The sequence below is a fragment of the Stylophora pistillata genome, chromosome 8 (assembly GCF_964205215.1).
Source record: "Stylophora pistillata chromosome 8, jaStyPist1.2, whole genome shotgun sequence".
In the NCBI taxonomy this organism is placed as follows: domain Eukaryota; kingdom Metazoa; phylum Cnidaria; class Anthozoa; order Scleractinia; family Pocilloporidae; genus Stylophora; species Stylophora pistillata.
The window spans coordinates 28,805,568-28,821,830 of record NC_142526.1 but is presented as its reverse complement, the minus strand read 5'-3'; the positions used below and the strand labels follow the sequence as shown (position 1 = coordinate 28,821,830).

Sequence of the window (16,263 nt, the reverse complement as noted above, 5' to 3'; positions counted from 1 at the left end):
TTCGTTGTTCGAACGATTTTGATTAAACCTAATACACATTTACAGGCTAGGTACAAGGAGAAAAGTGGTAAATTTTCCCTTCAAACTGTACGTGCAATTTAGTCTCGATTTCTAACGAATTAAGAAAGATACACTTGCCCGTGCAGAACATAAATAATAGAGCCTAATGATTGAAATTTATCCTCATAGTATACCCGTTTTTATAAAGGAATAAGAACATGAATTGAAATTTCAGGAATATTGATCACGTAGATAAGTTTTTGAGGTGGATGATGTCTACCTGAGTCAAGTAAACTTCCTGCTTTTTGACAAGCACTGGGTCGAGGATTTAAAAAAGTCATAAAGTGCCTCCAATCCAGAACTGAGTCGTTGCATTTGGGCTTGAGGTACAACGGTTTTTGGAATTGACATGGTTATATAAACCAAAGTTGTCCTCGTTATTTCTGGCTGCGTCTGGCTAGTTTCCATTTAAATCACAGCTTCCCTGGCTAGAGCTGTCGATAACCAGGGAGAAATGCCCTTTTATATACCAGGTTCTCGCTGTGCAATTTACACACTTGTTACCCCGGATGTTGACATATTCGTACGAACGACAGGTATGTCTCACCTCGGGTACCTCTCTGATGATGTCAAAGTCTTCAAGCGAGGCTCTCAGGTAATCTGTATACACGGTGCCATCTGTGTTGTATCGACAAGTAGCTCTCCAGTGGGCCGAGTGATCTGTAAGCCAAAGGAGGTAAGGTCGTTTGATAAGGTAGGCCTGCCAATTAGGGGCATCGCCGTTGATAGCTTGATAGTCGTCGTAAAACACGATGTATTTCTAGAAACAGAGAGTCAACTTCAGCTGGTCAAGGTCATTATTGTTTCTGTCAGTTTAAGATTAATGCAGCTAGAAACAAAGCTTATGCAAGGTAGTTTGATGAGGTGTGCCTGGGGCATCGCCGCTGAACGCAGTTTGATCTGGAAATTCATCGTCAAACACTATTATTGTTTCTTTCGACATTACTGGTTAAGTCGTTTATGATTTCTATAGTTTCTAAAATGAGAGGTGCAGTACCTAACGAAGCAAGAGAAAGAAAATCAAGAAAGCAATATAAAAATGAATACTTTTCCTTGTTATGGTCACTTAATTTACACATCCTCCTTGAAAAAAAAAAGAGAGAGAAGTTGCCTTACTGGCGGTAAAATCTAAGGAAAAAATTACGTTAAAATCCCTTTTTCTGAACAACTCGAACGATTCAATCAGGTTCTATGCGAAACCAGGCTCTGAATTAAAATCACAGAACACTTGAAATGCTTGATTGCTGCCATCAATGACTGTGTACAATCCAGACGAATAAGAACCAGCTGCTTTGCAATCCTGACAACTTCCTAGTCGAGTCTCGCAGTGTTTACCAACAAACCATACAGGGCAGGAACAGTTGTACCGGGCGCTTTTGGGCTCACAGATCTCAATGCAGGTTCCTCTATTGAGACACGGATTGTTCCTGCCGCAGCCATTGGCACACGTGGCGTCACCAGCACATGGAACAATATGGGTAAAAGCCTTATATACAAAGTTAATAAAACAAAATAAAATAATTTTGTTCTCACTATGACATTATCATGATTTTAATTTGATTCAAGTAAAGAAAAGCTCCTCGCAGGTGAGCGGCAAGTAAAATGTTAAACTTTAATGCAATTTCTCTAATTGCGGATCACCCTGAGGGGATAACTTCTCCATTGATTTTTTATTTGTCTTGGACATTTTCTTTAAGTTTTTAATTGATTTGATCCCATTTTGATGTCTTATTTACCCAAAACTTCATCTCCTTTTTTTTCTTTTATATAAATTTAAGAACCGTAGAAAAAAAGGAACCTTATATGCAGAAATGGACAAAAACTGTTTTTTTGAGTTTAAGTGTTCGCTTTTGCATATCATTTTGCAGCTGTTTTCTCGAGTTTATAAAACCAATGTACATTATATCAAAAATTTTTTGGTGAGAAATTAACATCCACGACGAAGAAAAAACCTTGACGGGTGTGAAGAAGTATGTTATAATCCGATATTTGCTCTTTAAAACCTTCTTGATATTAGATATATGAAGAATTAATATCTCTTATCTCAAGAAAAGTCTGGCAATTGTGCGTCGTAAAACTACCTTATAAATTCATAACACTAACTTAGAAAGATATTCCCTTCGCAGTTTGTAGAACCTGAACTGTTCTTTAGAGATTTCTTGTCGTTAAAATAATCATGACTGCCCTCGTTCAGCTCGCAATATCTGGTGTTGTTCTTGACTTTGTAATTTATCGACAAACATCGACAGTCGTTTATACACCACATGTAGCACTGAGCTGGATTTGAAGTGACAGAATTATGGAAAACATGGCCAACAAGCTCTTTGTCTTGATCAGCACCTTTACGCACATTAAAAGAGATCTTTTCGCAATTACCTGCGAGGCATTCGCAGTTAATTTGTGAGTGAAATTAGTAAAAAGAACACAGCAAGAAACTTTACACTCAGCATTGTTGTATTTTACACACCAAACTCAAATAAACGATGTTTTTCAAGAGAACCTCCATGCGCAAAGTGCTTGATTAAGTCCAAGTTTACGAAGCATATCAAATTAATTTATCAAAAACGTTATCAAAATACGAATATTCAGTGCTCGGAAAAGTGCTAAAAACAATTGATCAATTAATATGTTCTACATTTGATCGTCATGTCGCACAAAGAACATGCTCTAATTGATCAAATGAAGATTACCTCCACTGAAACCACAACTTCGTGTGGGTTGTTCCAAATCGCTTAAGGCTATCTAAGGTTTCGTGGGTTGTCTGAAGCTTTGTAAATAGTTTTAATGTTAGTTGTCTTTATTATAATTAGTTTTGTCTTATATTGAGACAAAAACTCACAAAAAGTCAGCATAGTGTACGATTTTGCATAGAAGAGAAATCAAAAACAGGTTCAAATTTTATTCCTGCACTTTTACTAACCGCTCACCTAACAGACAAACGGATGAAGTTGTTTAAGATAGAGCAAAAAGGGTACAATTTGATAAAGGCTACAACTGAGGAGAAAATAAGAAATAAGCACACGAATTCTTGTCAGATTACTAACTGCAAATTTCATTTAACGCCCTTCTTCTATCGTCAAATGAATTTTTCAGTGATTACGTTCAGTTCAGGAAGTTGAGAAAGAAGGTTCTTTTTTTTGTGGGACGTGGGACGTGGGACGAAGAAAAATATTCTGAGTTCCCATGAAGAATAGAACCTCAGACCTTCGCTGCGCTTCCACTGAGCCACAGAAACTCTATGGTGAGCAAGGCCCGTTACGAAGTTTAGGAATTTGTTTGACCACCATAAGAAATAACGCTTTCCTTTTTTTCTATCTATTGAGACTACTGTTACTTGCATTTGCAGTGTGATGGCGATTTTACATACAATAGCCTTTGGTTTTAGGTAGGATTACAAAATTTCGAAGCGGTTTATAATTGGCTAGACGAGCAATAAATTAAAAGACTAACGCTAAATCAAGAATGGGGGTCAAATTAAGTAATATAATGCTGGAGAATGCCTGAGGGAAGTGTTGTTGACCGAATTACTGATTTCGTTCAACTTGCAGTGTTGCTGTGGTTTTATTGACAAACATCGACAGTCAGAGATGCAGCAGACGCAATACTTGGCTGAGTTTGCTGGACGTGATTGAAGTTATGGCATTCCCCCTCTCTCCCCTCCCGTATTCCCCCCCCCTTTAAAAGCCTGGCTAAACCGACTACCGTTTTTTGATAGGGTCAGAGGAATCAACTTACTGCATGTTTGTTTTTTTCGATACAGGTATTTGCACAAAACCACCAAGGGAGGGGAATCATGAAAATTATAACTGCCAATAAGAGGGGAGGGGGGGTCATTCCCTCCCCTCCCCTCCCCTCTTATTGGCAGTTATAATTTTCATGATCCTCCTCCCTTGGTGGTTTTGTGCAAATACCTGTACCTGTACCTTGTGCAAATACCTGTATAAAAAAAAAAAAACTTATCCCACCACAGGATATCCATTCATGATGAATTATTTGTGAAGTACTGAAACACACGAAAACCGAAGTGAGGGGAGAGTGACGAATACATGACTGAACATCAGATTGGAATGTCTTCAGGGAAATAAGGAAACGCAAACTATTACCCCAGCTACAAAGTAAATTTGATTTAGAGATTAAAAGTACAAACAGAAATAAAAGACGCAACGAGAAACTTTGTTTTCTTTCATTACAGACTCCTCAGTCTTTATCTTAAACCGCACGAACACTTAAATCTCATCAGTGTTTGATTTGTGCGCTTCGTCGAGCGAATCGGTAAATATATCGTGCTTGTAGAATGCAATGAAAATCTTCTAAACTTGTTCCCCTCCAGTAGCTCCGAATAGAAGATGATAGTGCATGGCCATATTATTGCTGTTCATAAGAAAGAAAGAAAAAAAGATTAACATTAAGCGATCAACGGAGAGAAGAAAAGGTCGTTATGAACGAAATTGAACGCAATGACAGCCAAGGATATCTGAACTAACTGAGTGTAAGGAGTGTGCCTTTATTCATGACCAAGCCAACAAGATAAATGCATGCTAAGAAAGGGATCCATCTCCGCGAGATGCACTGGAGCATGATAAACAAACATATTTGCATTTTCCAAACATTTGGAAAGAATATTTTTTTTGTTGTTGTTAGTCGTCCCTTTTTTGCGATTGCCACATCCTCTCTTCTGACTTACATCTACCAGTGTCACCCCTCACTCCTTAGTTAATCGACTTACGTCACACTCCTGCGCTTCCGGCGTGTCTGCACAGCATTCGTAGGTTCGCCAAGCGTAGTCCGCGTTTTTTTGTTTCTTCTTGCAAACGTAGTCCAACTCTTCGCTAACGCGCTGTAAGTAACACTCGTAACAACCGTTAGATTGGCAGCGTCTTTTAGCAAGGAAAATTCCTTCTTGCCTCTTCTCGTATTGCGCTCAAGCATTCCCAAAATTTACTGTGCTTGCTAAAGAGAGACAACATGCGAGATTCCCTTCTGTTTTAAACACCATTTTGTAATCCCTCCCCTCCCCCCCCCCCGCCCCGTGAGAACCTATGCACTCACAAGATTTCGCCCAAAAAGGTATGCGGAAGTCAAGTAAAGTGTAGCTTCCGGAGTTCGGGGTCATGCGCCTATTTCGGTTCTTGTCCAGTGACGGGGGAGAGGGAGGAGGCTGATTTGCTACAAATTTAACACATTTGTTTTTTTTTTCTGTTTTAAACAGAATGGCTCGACGACTAGACTCTTAGAATTTCGATAACTTTCGCTAACAATTTGTTTGTACTAATTGATAAATTCCGGGCTAAAGAAATGCACTATTAGAGAAATCAGAATTTGTCTTACCAAAGAAAACAGGACAGTGACCCAAAGAGGAGATTGCACTTCCTGATCCTGAGTGCAAATCACTAAGCAAAGTTCATCCTGCATTCACCTCTGATTAGAAACATTTCAATTCTAATTTTCTCTGAAAACCATTGTTGTCTCCTTCTTCTACTTCATTACTAAGTTCAAATTCTTCTGAGTCTTCTCTACCCTGAGGCATCATTTAAATCTGTTACACAGTATTTATATTACTTATCTTGTATGTTCATAACTGAAATCATCATTGCCATCAAGAGAAACGTGGTTTTGATAGACATCATGTTTTGCTGGGTCAACTTGTGAAGTGAACGGATCGGCTTTGAAGAAAGTTGTTGTCCCATGATATGAAATACAATTTAATAGAGATTTATATCGACAACAGCTCTCTGTAACTGAACCTACTTGCATTTGATAGCTCAACTTGTCCAACTGAAATACAGACTTTGCTTTGGTAAAGAAGTTAAAAGTGTTTAATTCTTTCGGACTTCTTTCTCAGCCTTTACAATCTAAGCAGTTTTTTTTAGTTTGTTTACTCTGACCCAGATAAAAATCATTACAAACATTACCATGTACAAATTTTATGCGCCCCTTTTACCAGAAGTACCAGTTCTTTGGTCTTTCTTTTTCCTTTCCAATTTTCTGTGTTTGGTTACATTCCAAATAAATATTTGTTTCATACTCTTGTTTTCTAAAAGAACGACGAAAACGCACGCATAATTTTTTACAACACGAAGCCAGCAGAAACAAAGGAGCCACGTAAACTTGTATAGCTGGTTTGCAACCAATCTCTAGAGACACAGGTAACAATAGCATAGTGCAAAGATAATTTATACTTCCATGATAAGACCAATTATTGAATATTGTGAGACAGTGTGGGGATGCTGCGGACAAGTAAATAAGAATGCTTTAGAGTCCTTACAGAGACGAGCAGGAAGGATTGTATGCAGAGCTTCAAGTAGCGAGGATGCGATCGAAAAACTGAATTCGACAACTTTAGCTTATAGGCAATCCAAGCACACTTTAAATCTAGTGAACAAATGTATAAATTGGCAATGTCCTCAGTTTTTTAAGAACTATTTTACTTTCAATAAGCATTCATATAGCCGTAATACTCGCCAAAACAAATTAATCCAATCAATCAAAATTGCATCCTCGAAGACCGAGGGGCTGAGTCGATTTCAAGTTAGGGCATGAAGAGCCCCTGGGGACATTGTCTTACAAGACTAGTTCCAAACGGTCGCAGTCGTTCTGCCATCTGATTAGTACCGGAAAATCTTTGTGTTTTTCTGCTCAATCAGATTGCAGTGTGCTTTAGAGTGCTTTCGTGTGTTTTAACACGGATATATACTAGTAGCTCAGTTGCTCACTATGTTTATTTGGACCGTGCGACGGAGATTTGCTGGAGGTGAAAAGTTTCAGTCTCAGCACACAATGTAAGAGAAATCAATCAGATTGTCCGCGAAAATCTTACCGGAAATTATACTGAATACTTTCGCAGGTATCACTAGAGAACGTGTTTTAAAAGTTTTCGAGGTTTCTATACAACACGATGGTTGCAGTCATTGATATGTCGCTTTAAACGTTAAACGAGATTTAAGCTTAAATCTTTCTAGATTTTTTGCATAATTTGCCGTGACTGAAACTTTGCCAATCCCGTGAAGTTATTTCGTCGCACGGACCACGCAGGTATGTCGAGCAACTGGTACTTGCGCAACTTTCTGTGCGTGCCAAAATCTAATCTCATCTTCGCTTGAAAAAAAATAAAAGCTATGCGTGGAAACTTTTGCGTATTAGACGTGGATAGATGACCCTATACTACTAAGCTGACATTTGCAATAAAGCAAACCCGCCCTTTCCATCCAATATTTCTTGGTCTTTGGTTTTGTTTTTCCCACTGAAAACAGCATCGGATCGATTCCCAATGATCAAAGGTATTTAACTTGGTCTTCAACAATCGACAGAAGAGGTGAAATGACAATGACCAAGGGACTAGAAGAGAATCCGTGGCCTTCCTAGCTCAAGAATTTCAACACTCTAGGCAGCAGTTGAAAGATTAAACTCTTTCCAAACCCCTTTGGTAACTGTTTGAAGACATCTCTCCTTCCCACGATGTTCTCGTGTTCAGATTTTAATTAGCTAACCGGAAACACAGCTACGCTTTCTCTTAGCACTTGCTGGAGGTCGTCCACTAACTTAACGTTCTCTCCAACTTTGGCCGTATTGTGAACGACTTTACTACAAAGCGAAGATTAGATTTTGGCGCGCACAGAAAGCAGAAAGCTACGTAGGCGCAAGCGCCAGTTGCTCGACATACCAGCGTGGTCCGTGCGTACCATCGTGTACGTTCTCATCTGAAGTCCTTCATGAAGAATATCTGTTACGCGTGCTTGAGAACTAAGTATTCTCCTTGTACGATACATCACTAACATGGCACAGGCTTTCGCGGTTGTCAATTATTCAATGAGTTTTGGCGCCAACTTTCTCCCGCTCAAGCTGTCTTAGTTAACCTTAATCATTGTTCATTATTGCAAAGATCGCTTTGATATTCATTATTTGATATTTATTGTCCGAGCTTGTAGATCTGCAAGAAAAAATCGAGCCCAACTTAATTTCTGAAACCTGACAGTAATCAAATTTGCGCGTTAAAATTGTTCCTCGCAGTCTAACGAGTCATGCACTGTGTCAAATAACACCGGGATATCATAGTCACTCGGGCTCTCTGTCAGAGAGATTTAATTTATTTTCCAGCCATAATATCCAAACAATTGATTGTGGAGGTAAGTTGATTAGCCACGGACCGTTTTAATATGCCTCAATGGAGGTGAACTCGCGCTGAGCGAATTCATGGGACTCAAATCTCTAAAGTAAAAAATGAACTCCATGCTTCATAACTTGCGTCGGAGCGGCCTGAAAAACCAAGCTATCAGATAAGACCAACAGGCATTGTCGTTATTTTCAGCATCAGATGAGTATCCACATACAATCTGTATCAGCGAAAGCGTTCTCTTTACCATACATACATACATAAACTTTATTGAATTGTCAAAGTATTTAGCTAAAAGCTAATTTTGGACGCAATAAATGAATAACATGAGTATAATATAAGATTAAATAGAGTATGTGTAAAAATATTAAGGATATATTCTCAAAATATCATTAACACATATAAAAAGCATCAATATATAAAATTGTTACAGACAATCATATGAGCGGCAATAGAATGTATATACAGAATTTAGAAAGTTCAAAGTCTAGAAAATTTAAATTAGACGAATTTAATAGAGGGTAGGGGAGCACACTCCCAATACACCAGGCAGCCACACAGCGAAAGCCACTATACAAACCTACCTCTTTAAGATGAGCATGCACAGCAGCCACACGTGCCATCCAGCAAGCCAAGCACATTGAGAGCACGCACCCCTCCCCTGAATGCCTGAAGACTGCATGGTCTTACTGCGTAGTTCCTGGCTTATCTTGCCCCATATGTGTGGGCCTAAATATCTGACACTATGCTTGCCATACTTAACAGTATTATATCTTGGAACAGGAAAATCACTTTGTAAGTTATAATGCTTATCTTGCTGAAAAAACATATTACATACATGCTCTGGAGCTAGTGAATTTTTAATCTTATACATTTAAATTAGTATATATTATAACCGTCTGTTCTCAAGACTAGAGAGTCTTCCCTTCTCTAGGAGTTCCTCATACGTAGCGTTTGTATCCTTATATACAGCACGTAATGCCCGTTCTTGTACCCTTTCTAATTCTAATCAACTCAGAATTTTAGTCTCACAGCTAGCACGCAGCAGTAGGTTGAAACTAAAAACGTAGATAATAGTTAACTAAGAAAGACACTGATTGTTGCGACCTTTTCTTCTTTTATATTATTTCATTTTTATAGTCAATTTCAAGTGCGCTTATTGGTCTCTTCAAATGATTCCTATCGCAATTGCGCAATATGTTAGTCCCCCGTACAAAGAAAAATGATTTGGGGATTTTTTTTGAGTCGAACTGAAGTTGTTTAGTTGACATGAGAAACGTGCCAAAAAGGCGTCGCTAACGAAGAAAAACGTTAACTTAACATACTCAACAAAATACGCGAACGAGGAGATTTAAGATGATTTCTAACTTATTCAAAATATCAGGACGACATATCAAATAAGATGGCAAATAAAAGGAACACACGCAAATTACTCAAATTGATTTACTCTGTGCCGAAAGGAGTTTGTCATGAGAGAAAACCAAACATGAAAGTGAAGAGGTTTCGGCTCTGAATCACACATCATTTTCTAGTTCCAGATGACAAATATCTGTTTGCAGCTGTTGAGTTAAGAGCCTAAAGAAAAATGGAGAAAGCTAAAGTTTTGAAAACCGTAAATTTTGAGGAAGATTTCCTAATCGCTCTCAGAGCCGGGTCTCGATGTGGTTAACCGGATGACTGTATAATAGCCAAGATTTTAACCGTTAGCCGTAAACTTTGAGACCACCCTCCTCTCGTTAACATTTTTTTTAAATAAAAGTCATGTTAATTGCATGTACAGTCAACATTTCGTGACTGTTATAACCAATACTTTTTCGATGCTTTTACTTGGTCAACAAAGTGTAAATAGCACTTCCCCTTTAAATTTGAATAAATATAGAATACCCCGGCAATACACTCCAACTTAACAGATTCGTTTTACCAGGTAAAAGAAGAAAAGCGAAAGTCATCGATTAAAATCAGTTTCGAGGTTCTCTGTAATTTCTGAAAGCCTGTACATCAGGTTCGATTATGGTCGACGTCATTTCATCGAAACTGGTTGAAAATACAAATCCGAAAGCTTGTTCCGATGAACCTTTCACACTCGCTATTATTTGAATTAAAACAAAGTTGCATATGTACAAGCTCAAATTTTCCTAAAACCTTTTCAAACTTACAAACCGCTCGTTCAACTAATGATGTAGTGTAATGATAATTTAAGGAGATATACAGAAACTGTGTAATTTTCATCATCACCATTAAACGGTAGACTGTTATATTCACACGCATTCTGTAACGCAGATACTAAGCGAGGATTTCAATCAAGTTTTTTGGAACTGACTTGCAAAACTACTCGACCGCTGATCAGGTGTGCGGCAAGCTACAAAACTGATCACATTTAAAAGGTAGCCATGTCCAGATGATTTTTAAGCCTACAGGTAAGTTCTTAGATGAGGAAATCACTTGCCCCCGATCCATAACTGGGTAGTGTCACTGTCACTTGAAGTACAGCGGAATTTAGAATTTATCTTGGAGTAATAACCAAAGTTGTCTTCACTGGACACTGCGTCTTTACTGTGTTCATCGAAATCACAGTCATTCTGTTTACCACTATCGATATGAAGAGGATAATCTCCTTTCTTATACCATGTCCGTGCGGTACAATTCACACACTCGTTTCCCCGGATGTTGACATATTCGTACGGTCGACAGACATCTGTCATCGTGGGTTGGTCTATGATGATGTCAAAGTCTTCAAGCGAGGCTCTCAGGTAATCTGTATATACGGTGCCATCTGTGTTGTATCGACAAGTAGCTCTCCAGTGAGTCGAGCTATTTCTGAGCCAAAGGAGGTAGGGTCGTTTGATGAGGTAGGCCTGCCAGTTTGGGGCATCACCGCTGATGGCTTGGTAGTCATCGTAAAGCACGATGTCCTTCTGAAGACAGAGAGAAGAAAGTGAAGGTCATAATTTGTTATTATAGCAGCCAAACGGATATGCCGTATGAGATCTTCTAATAAAGCAACAACAACAATGATATGTTCCATCGCAGCACAGACTACGAAGAAAATTTCTCCACACCATTTACCTTTCTTTGTAAAGAATTAATAGATAGGATAGGCCGACCTTCTGGCGAGGATTTTTAGGAAAATTACCTAGAAAAGGCCTTTTTGAGAACAACTAAATGATATAATCAGGTTCCTGGCAATCTCGGGCTCTGTATCAAAATCAAATAACACTTGGAAATTTCGACTGGTGTCATCAATAACTGTGTAGAGTCCAAACGAGTTAGACCAGTTGCTTTGTAGTTTTGACAGTTTCGCCAATTCTCCAGAAAGGGGAATGAATGCTGCTTAACGACAAACCTTCTGTGAGTCATCAAAAACTGAATATGATCGCTAATTATAATCTGAATGACCATCAAAAAAATAAAAATATAAATTTTTGTATTCATTTATTTATTCTATTTATACACGGTTAAAAATATCATCAGGCACAATAAATTCTAATACAATGACTAACGTCCTAAAACCTGAAAATCCTAATCCTAACATTATATTTCATATAAGTTAAAACTTACAATAATTTGCCACTTAAAAAAAATCGGATTTCCATGAATGCCGTGTTTAAAAATTATAATAGAGGAGACTTTTAAATTGATTTAATGAACCAGACTCTAATGGTACAGGGCAAGCTGTTCCAAAGGGTTGCGCCGCTGTAACTAAAACTATTTTTTCATGTAGTTGGTCCTCGGAATGGGGACAACAAGTTTGTTTCGCGAGTCCATCAGAGAATACTTCGATTCATTTCGCTTTATTTAGACTAAAATATTCGGGAACCAGCCCGTTTAAAGACTTGAAAACCATTAAGGCGTTCTGAATTTGACGCTGAGAATTCAAGTCATTTCAGCTGAGTTCGTGAAACAAAGAATAGACATCTACGCTGTATAAAGAGATGTCAAATAACCTGGAAGAGATCTTTGTTTGACAGTTAGTGAGTTTTAGCGAGGTTACCTGGAAACGGCTTTTGTTGGACAAACTGAATGATTCAATCAGATTCCAAGCGAACTCAGGCTCTGAATTAAAATCGCAGAACACTTGGAAGGTTTGTTTGTTGTCAACACGAACTGTGTACACTCCAGAGGAGTTGGACCCGGCTGCTATGTGGTCCTGACAACTTCTCAGCTGAGTCTCACAGTGTTTTCCAGAAAAAGCTACTGGACAGGAACAGTTGTACCGAATGCTTGTGGGCTCACAGATCTCAGTGCAAGTTCCTCCATTGACACACGGATTGGTCCTACAGCAGCCGTTGGTACATGCGACGTCATCAACGCAAGACGTTTGTCTCTATGGAAACCAAATAAGTAGAATCGCACCACATACACACTCCACACCAAAATCACAAGATAACCTTACTCAAAAGATGCTTGGTTGGACATACATGAAGAATATTACACGGCGGCGAGAAGGTCTAAATCTTTTGTTCCAGTGACAAGCGGAATTACAATATCTCTGTCTCGGTCTTCGTCTTCTTCATCTATAATTAGTTAATTTGGTTAGGCAGGGGACGTTAAAGAACCCATTCACGAGATTATTGTGAGGTGGTCTGGCCTGTTTACTTGGAATTGGGGGGAGGGGGCATCTGTTAGATTCACCTTTAATTGATTGTAAACTGCTCAGCATTCTGGTAAAGCCCCCCGTATAGTGTTATAAAGTGCCATGAGCTCAGGATATGAGCGCTATAGAAATAAAAAGTTATTATCATTTATTATATGATGAATATATGAAGTTCATATATTTTTGAACTGCGGTTATAGATACGTATGATGCAGGATCCTCGCAGTAGAGAGCGCTATTTATGCAATAGCGAACATCAGACCTGAAAAAAATCAGGCCTGTACGGGATTCGAACCTCTGACCTTTGCGATACTAGTGCAGCGCTCTACCAATTGAGCTATATATTCATCATATCTGATTTATCATCACGGGTTTATTACGAATCAACTTAACGGCCTGCTCCCAGTTGGCTTGTTAGCTCAATTGGTAGAGCGCTGCACTATTATCGCAGAGGTCAGTGGTTCGAATCCCGTACAGGCCTGATTTTTTTCGGGTCTGATTTTTGCTATTGCATAAATAGCGCTCTCTACTGCGAGGATCCTGTATCATACGTATCTATAACCGCAGTTCAAAAATATATGAACTTCAAATATTCATCATATCTGATTTATCATCACGGGTTTATTACGAATCAACTTAACGACCTGCTCTCAGTTGGCTCATTAGCTCAATTGGTAGAGCGCTGCACTAGTATCGCAGAGGTCAGTGGTTCGAATCCCGTACAGGCCTGATTTTTTTCAGGTCTCATTTTCGCTATTGCTTAAATAACGTTCTCTACTGCGAGGATCCTGCATCATACCTATCAGTTATTATCTCAGGTGTGCCACGGGAACATAAAATTCTTATATTTGACCTAACATGAAGTTTTTTCTTTTGAATGTATGGATAATAGACATACATGGCAGAGATTGAAATGCTTGAAAAAAATACTAGGTATCAATAGAAACAAAATAATCCGTGTTCAAATTATAAAAAGGTTTACATGTAACCCCATCATTCAGGCCAAACTGCATGTGAAGTGGCTTTATAAGCTTGATGAAAATTCGATGACTGACTTTAACTTGAATTATGAGATACTTTCATTTCCAGCGTTACTACGAACCTTTGAAGGCTGTTCAGCTCGAACACAGCAAAAGTTTACCTTTGTTTCGAGGCAACTTTCGAGAAATTCCTTGAAAGTCTTTGTGGTTTTCTCGTTTTCTTGTTATTCGGAAAATACATTTACATCTTCTTCGCTTACCACAAAAAACCTTTCGGTCATTAAATATTCCAAAAAACAGACAAACCAAGTTCATTCAACAACTTTTTGTTTCTCAATAGCACGCCACTCGTGTTCTATATGATGAAAAATCATGACCACCCGGTTCCCGAACATGGCAGCCGTATTTATTCTACGAGTGTTTTAGTTCTCGGTAAAACGCTCACGTCTATATAATGATTGAAGATCTAACACTTGTGTTTCGCTGGAAAGACTTGACACTTCCAATTGAAGCTCCGAATTGATCGTCACATTACAAATTCACAATACTGCAAGCAATCTCAGTTTGTTAATTCGCGAATTCGCGAAAAGGTCTGTTTTGATAAAATCGAGTCTATTCACAGGGAAACTTCCTTTACTCTACATATTAGGAATATTTTTAGAAATGCTACAACAATGCGTGTATTTTAACTCACCTTTCCGTGGAGAAACCTTCGCAGGTTGTAGTAGCGGGATCCTACAGAACTTTTATGGAAGCTGTCGTGGGTGAAATGGCTGGCTTCGTTCAATTCGCAGTATTTGACGTCGTTATTCTCCTTGTAGTTGAACGACAAACATCGACAGTCATCTTTACACAACATGTAGCACTGAACTGGGTTTGAAATCACTGAACTGTGGAAAACATGACCAACGAGCTCTTTGTCTTGCAATGCATCGCCATAAGTATCAAAGGGATATGTTTGACAAAATCCTGTGTCACAGTTGCTAATTGCTTCCGTAAATGTCCAAAATATCTGAAGATTAGTAATAAAATGAATAAAAAACATGGTTACAAACCTTCTAGATTGTGTTCAGAACAGACTTTACAATTTGGTACGTGCGACAGGTGTCGACTGAAAATAGGCGAATTTGATCTATCGGCTGTGCGATTATAAACGGTATGGAAACTATTTTTGGGCTTTTATTTGTATTGAAACTTTTAACTGTCAACTCACTAAGAGAGGAACGTATCAGGGCATCTATATAGCAAAACGAGTTCAATCATTCATTTCCACTGGATACCTTGGGTAGCTTCTCTTGATCAACCTGCTCGAGGTATCAAATCAAGGAAATTCTTTTTCTCCGCCTTTCTCTCCATCTATATCTCTCACACACACACACACAAGGTTTTTTTCTTGGAGAGGAAGAGATATTCACCCATTGACCACAAATTAAATGTTGACTGTGCACCAGTTGAGGATGTCTTAGTTAATCTTTATTGCCCGAACCTTTACATATTCCATTATTTCTCTCCGAATTTTGACACTGTGCAATTCTGCTGTATGGGCGAATCAAATCAAGCCCAACTTAATTTCTGAACCCGACAGCATCTAAATTTGGGTGTTAAAATTGTTTCTTACAATCTAACGAGTCACGCATAGCAAATAACCTCGGCTATTATAGTCACTCGAGCTATCTGTCAGAGGGATTTAATTTATTTCCCCGCCAAAATAACGAAACAGTTGAATGTAGATGTAAGTTAAATACCTATCAACCGTTTTGATATGCCTCCAGGAAGGTGACTTGCTCTGAGAGAAACCATCGGACCAAAATCTCTTGAGATATTTTCAGCATCAGGTGATATCCACATAATCCAATAACACCTCTTCAATGTGAAAAACGATAAGAATATCTTCAGAATATCAAATAAGATGGCAAATTAAAGGAGCAAGTGCATATGAATGGAATTGATATATATCTATATATCAATTCTGTCTCGTTCCGAATCGCATTTTTTTAATTCACAGCAAATTATATTTGGACAGAATTTCTGAGGTTATCAGAATTTATTGGAAAAAAAAACTTAGGTATCTTCACCACTAGCAATTAGAAAGTTATACAGTTACCGTGGTAACTTGTTATGCTAAAAAAATAGCCACAAACATTTTTTCTCTTCTGCACTCCCGCCACGATTGTTAACCGATAATTTTCTAAATTTCAGACGACTACTAACTGCTTGAGGCTGTTGTACTTTGAGCTTAAAGAAAAAAAGAATTCCCAAACTTTGAAAAAATGAATTTTTGAAGGGGATTCAAAGTCCCTCTCATTCATATTTACTTTTAATAAAGGCCATGGTCAGTGTATATTTAATCAACATTTCGTGACTGTTACAATTAGTGTTTTTCGACGCTTTTACTTCGTTAACGATGTGTAAATAGCACTTCCTCTCTGAAAAAATATTGAGCCCTAGGCAATAAACTCCTTCCTAGCAGGCTTGTTTTACCACATAAGCAATACAGCGAATTGAAGATTCTATTTAAC

At 38.4% G+C, this 16,263-nt stretch overlaps 1 protein-coding gene, 1 non-coding gene and 1 pseudogene across 2 annotated transcripts; 1 reads left to right on the top strand and 2 right to left on the bottom strand.

Annotated features, from left to right (window-relative positions):
- Positions 1-85: 85 nt before the first annotated feature.
- LOC148725753 (uncharacterized) lies at positions 86-2,326 on the bottom strand (annotated as a pseudogene).
- Positions 2,327-10,128: 7,802 nt separating this feature from the next.
- LOC111322809 (uncharacterized) lies at positions 10,129-14,860 on the bottom strand. Its single transcript, XM_088729451.1, has 3 exons — positions 14,439-14,860; positions 12,162-12,494; positions 10,129-11,085 (listed from the first exon to the last, which is right to left on the bottom strand). The coding sequence occupies exons 1-3, from the start codon at positions 14,787-14,789 to the stop codon at positions 10,609-10,611; spliced, it is 1,161 nt and encodes a 386-aa protein (XP_088585577.1). The 5' UTR covers positions 14,790-14,860; the 3' UTR covers positions 10,129-10,608.
- Positions 13,173-13,245, top strand: Trnan-auu (transfer RNA asparagine (anticodon AUU)). Its single transcript has one exon. It is a non-coding gene; the product is annotated as a tRNA-Asn (tRNA).
- Positions 14,861-16,263: the final 1,403 nt, after the last annotated feature.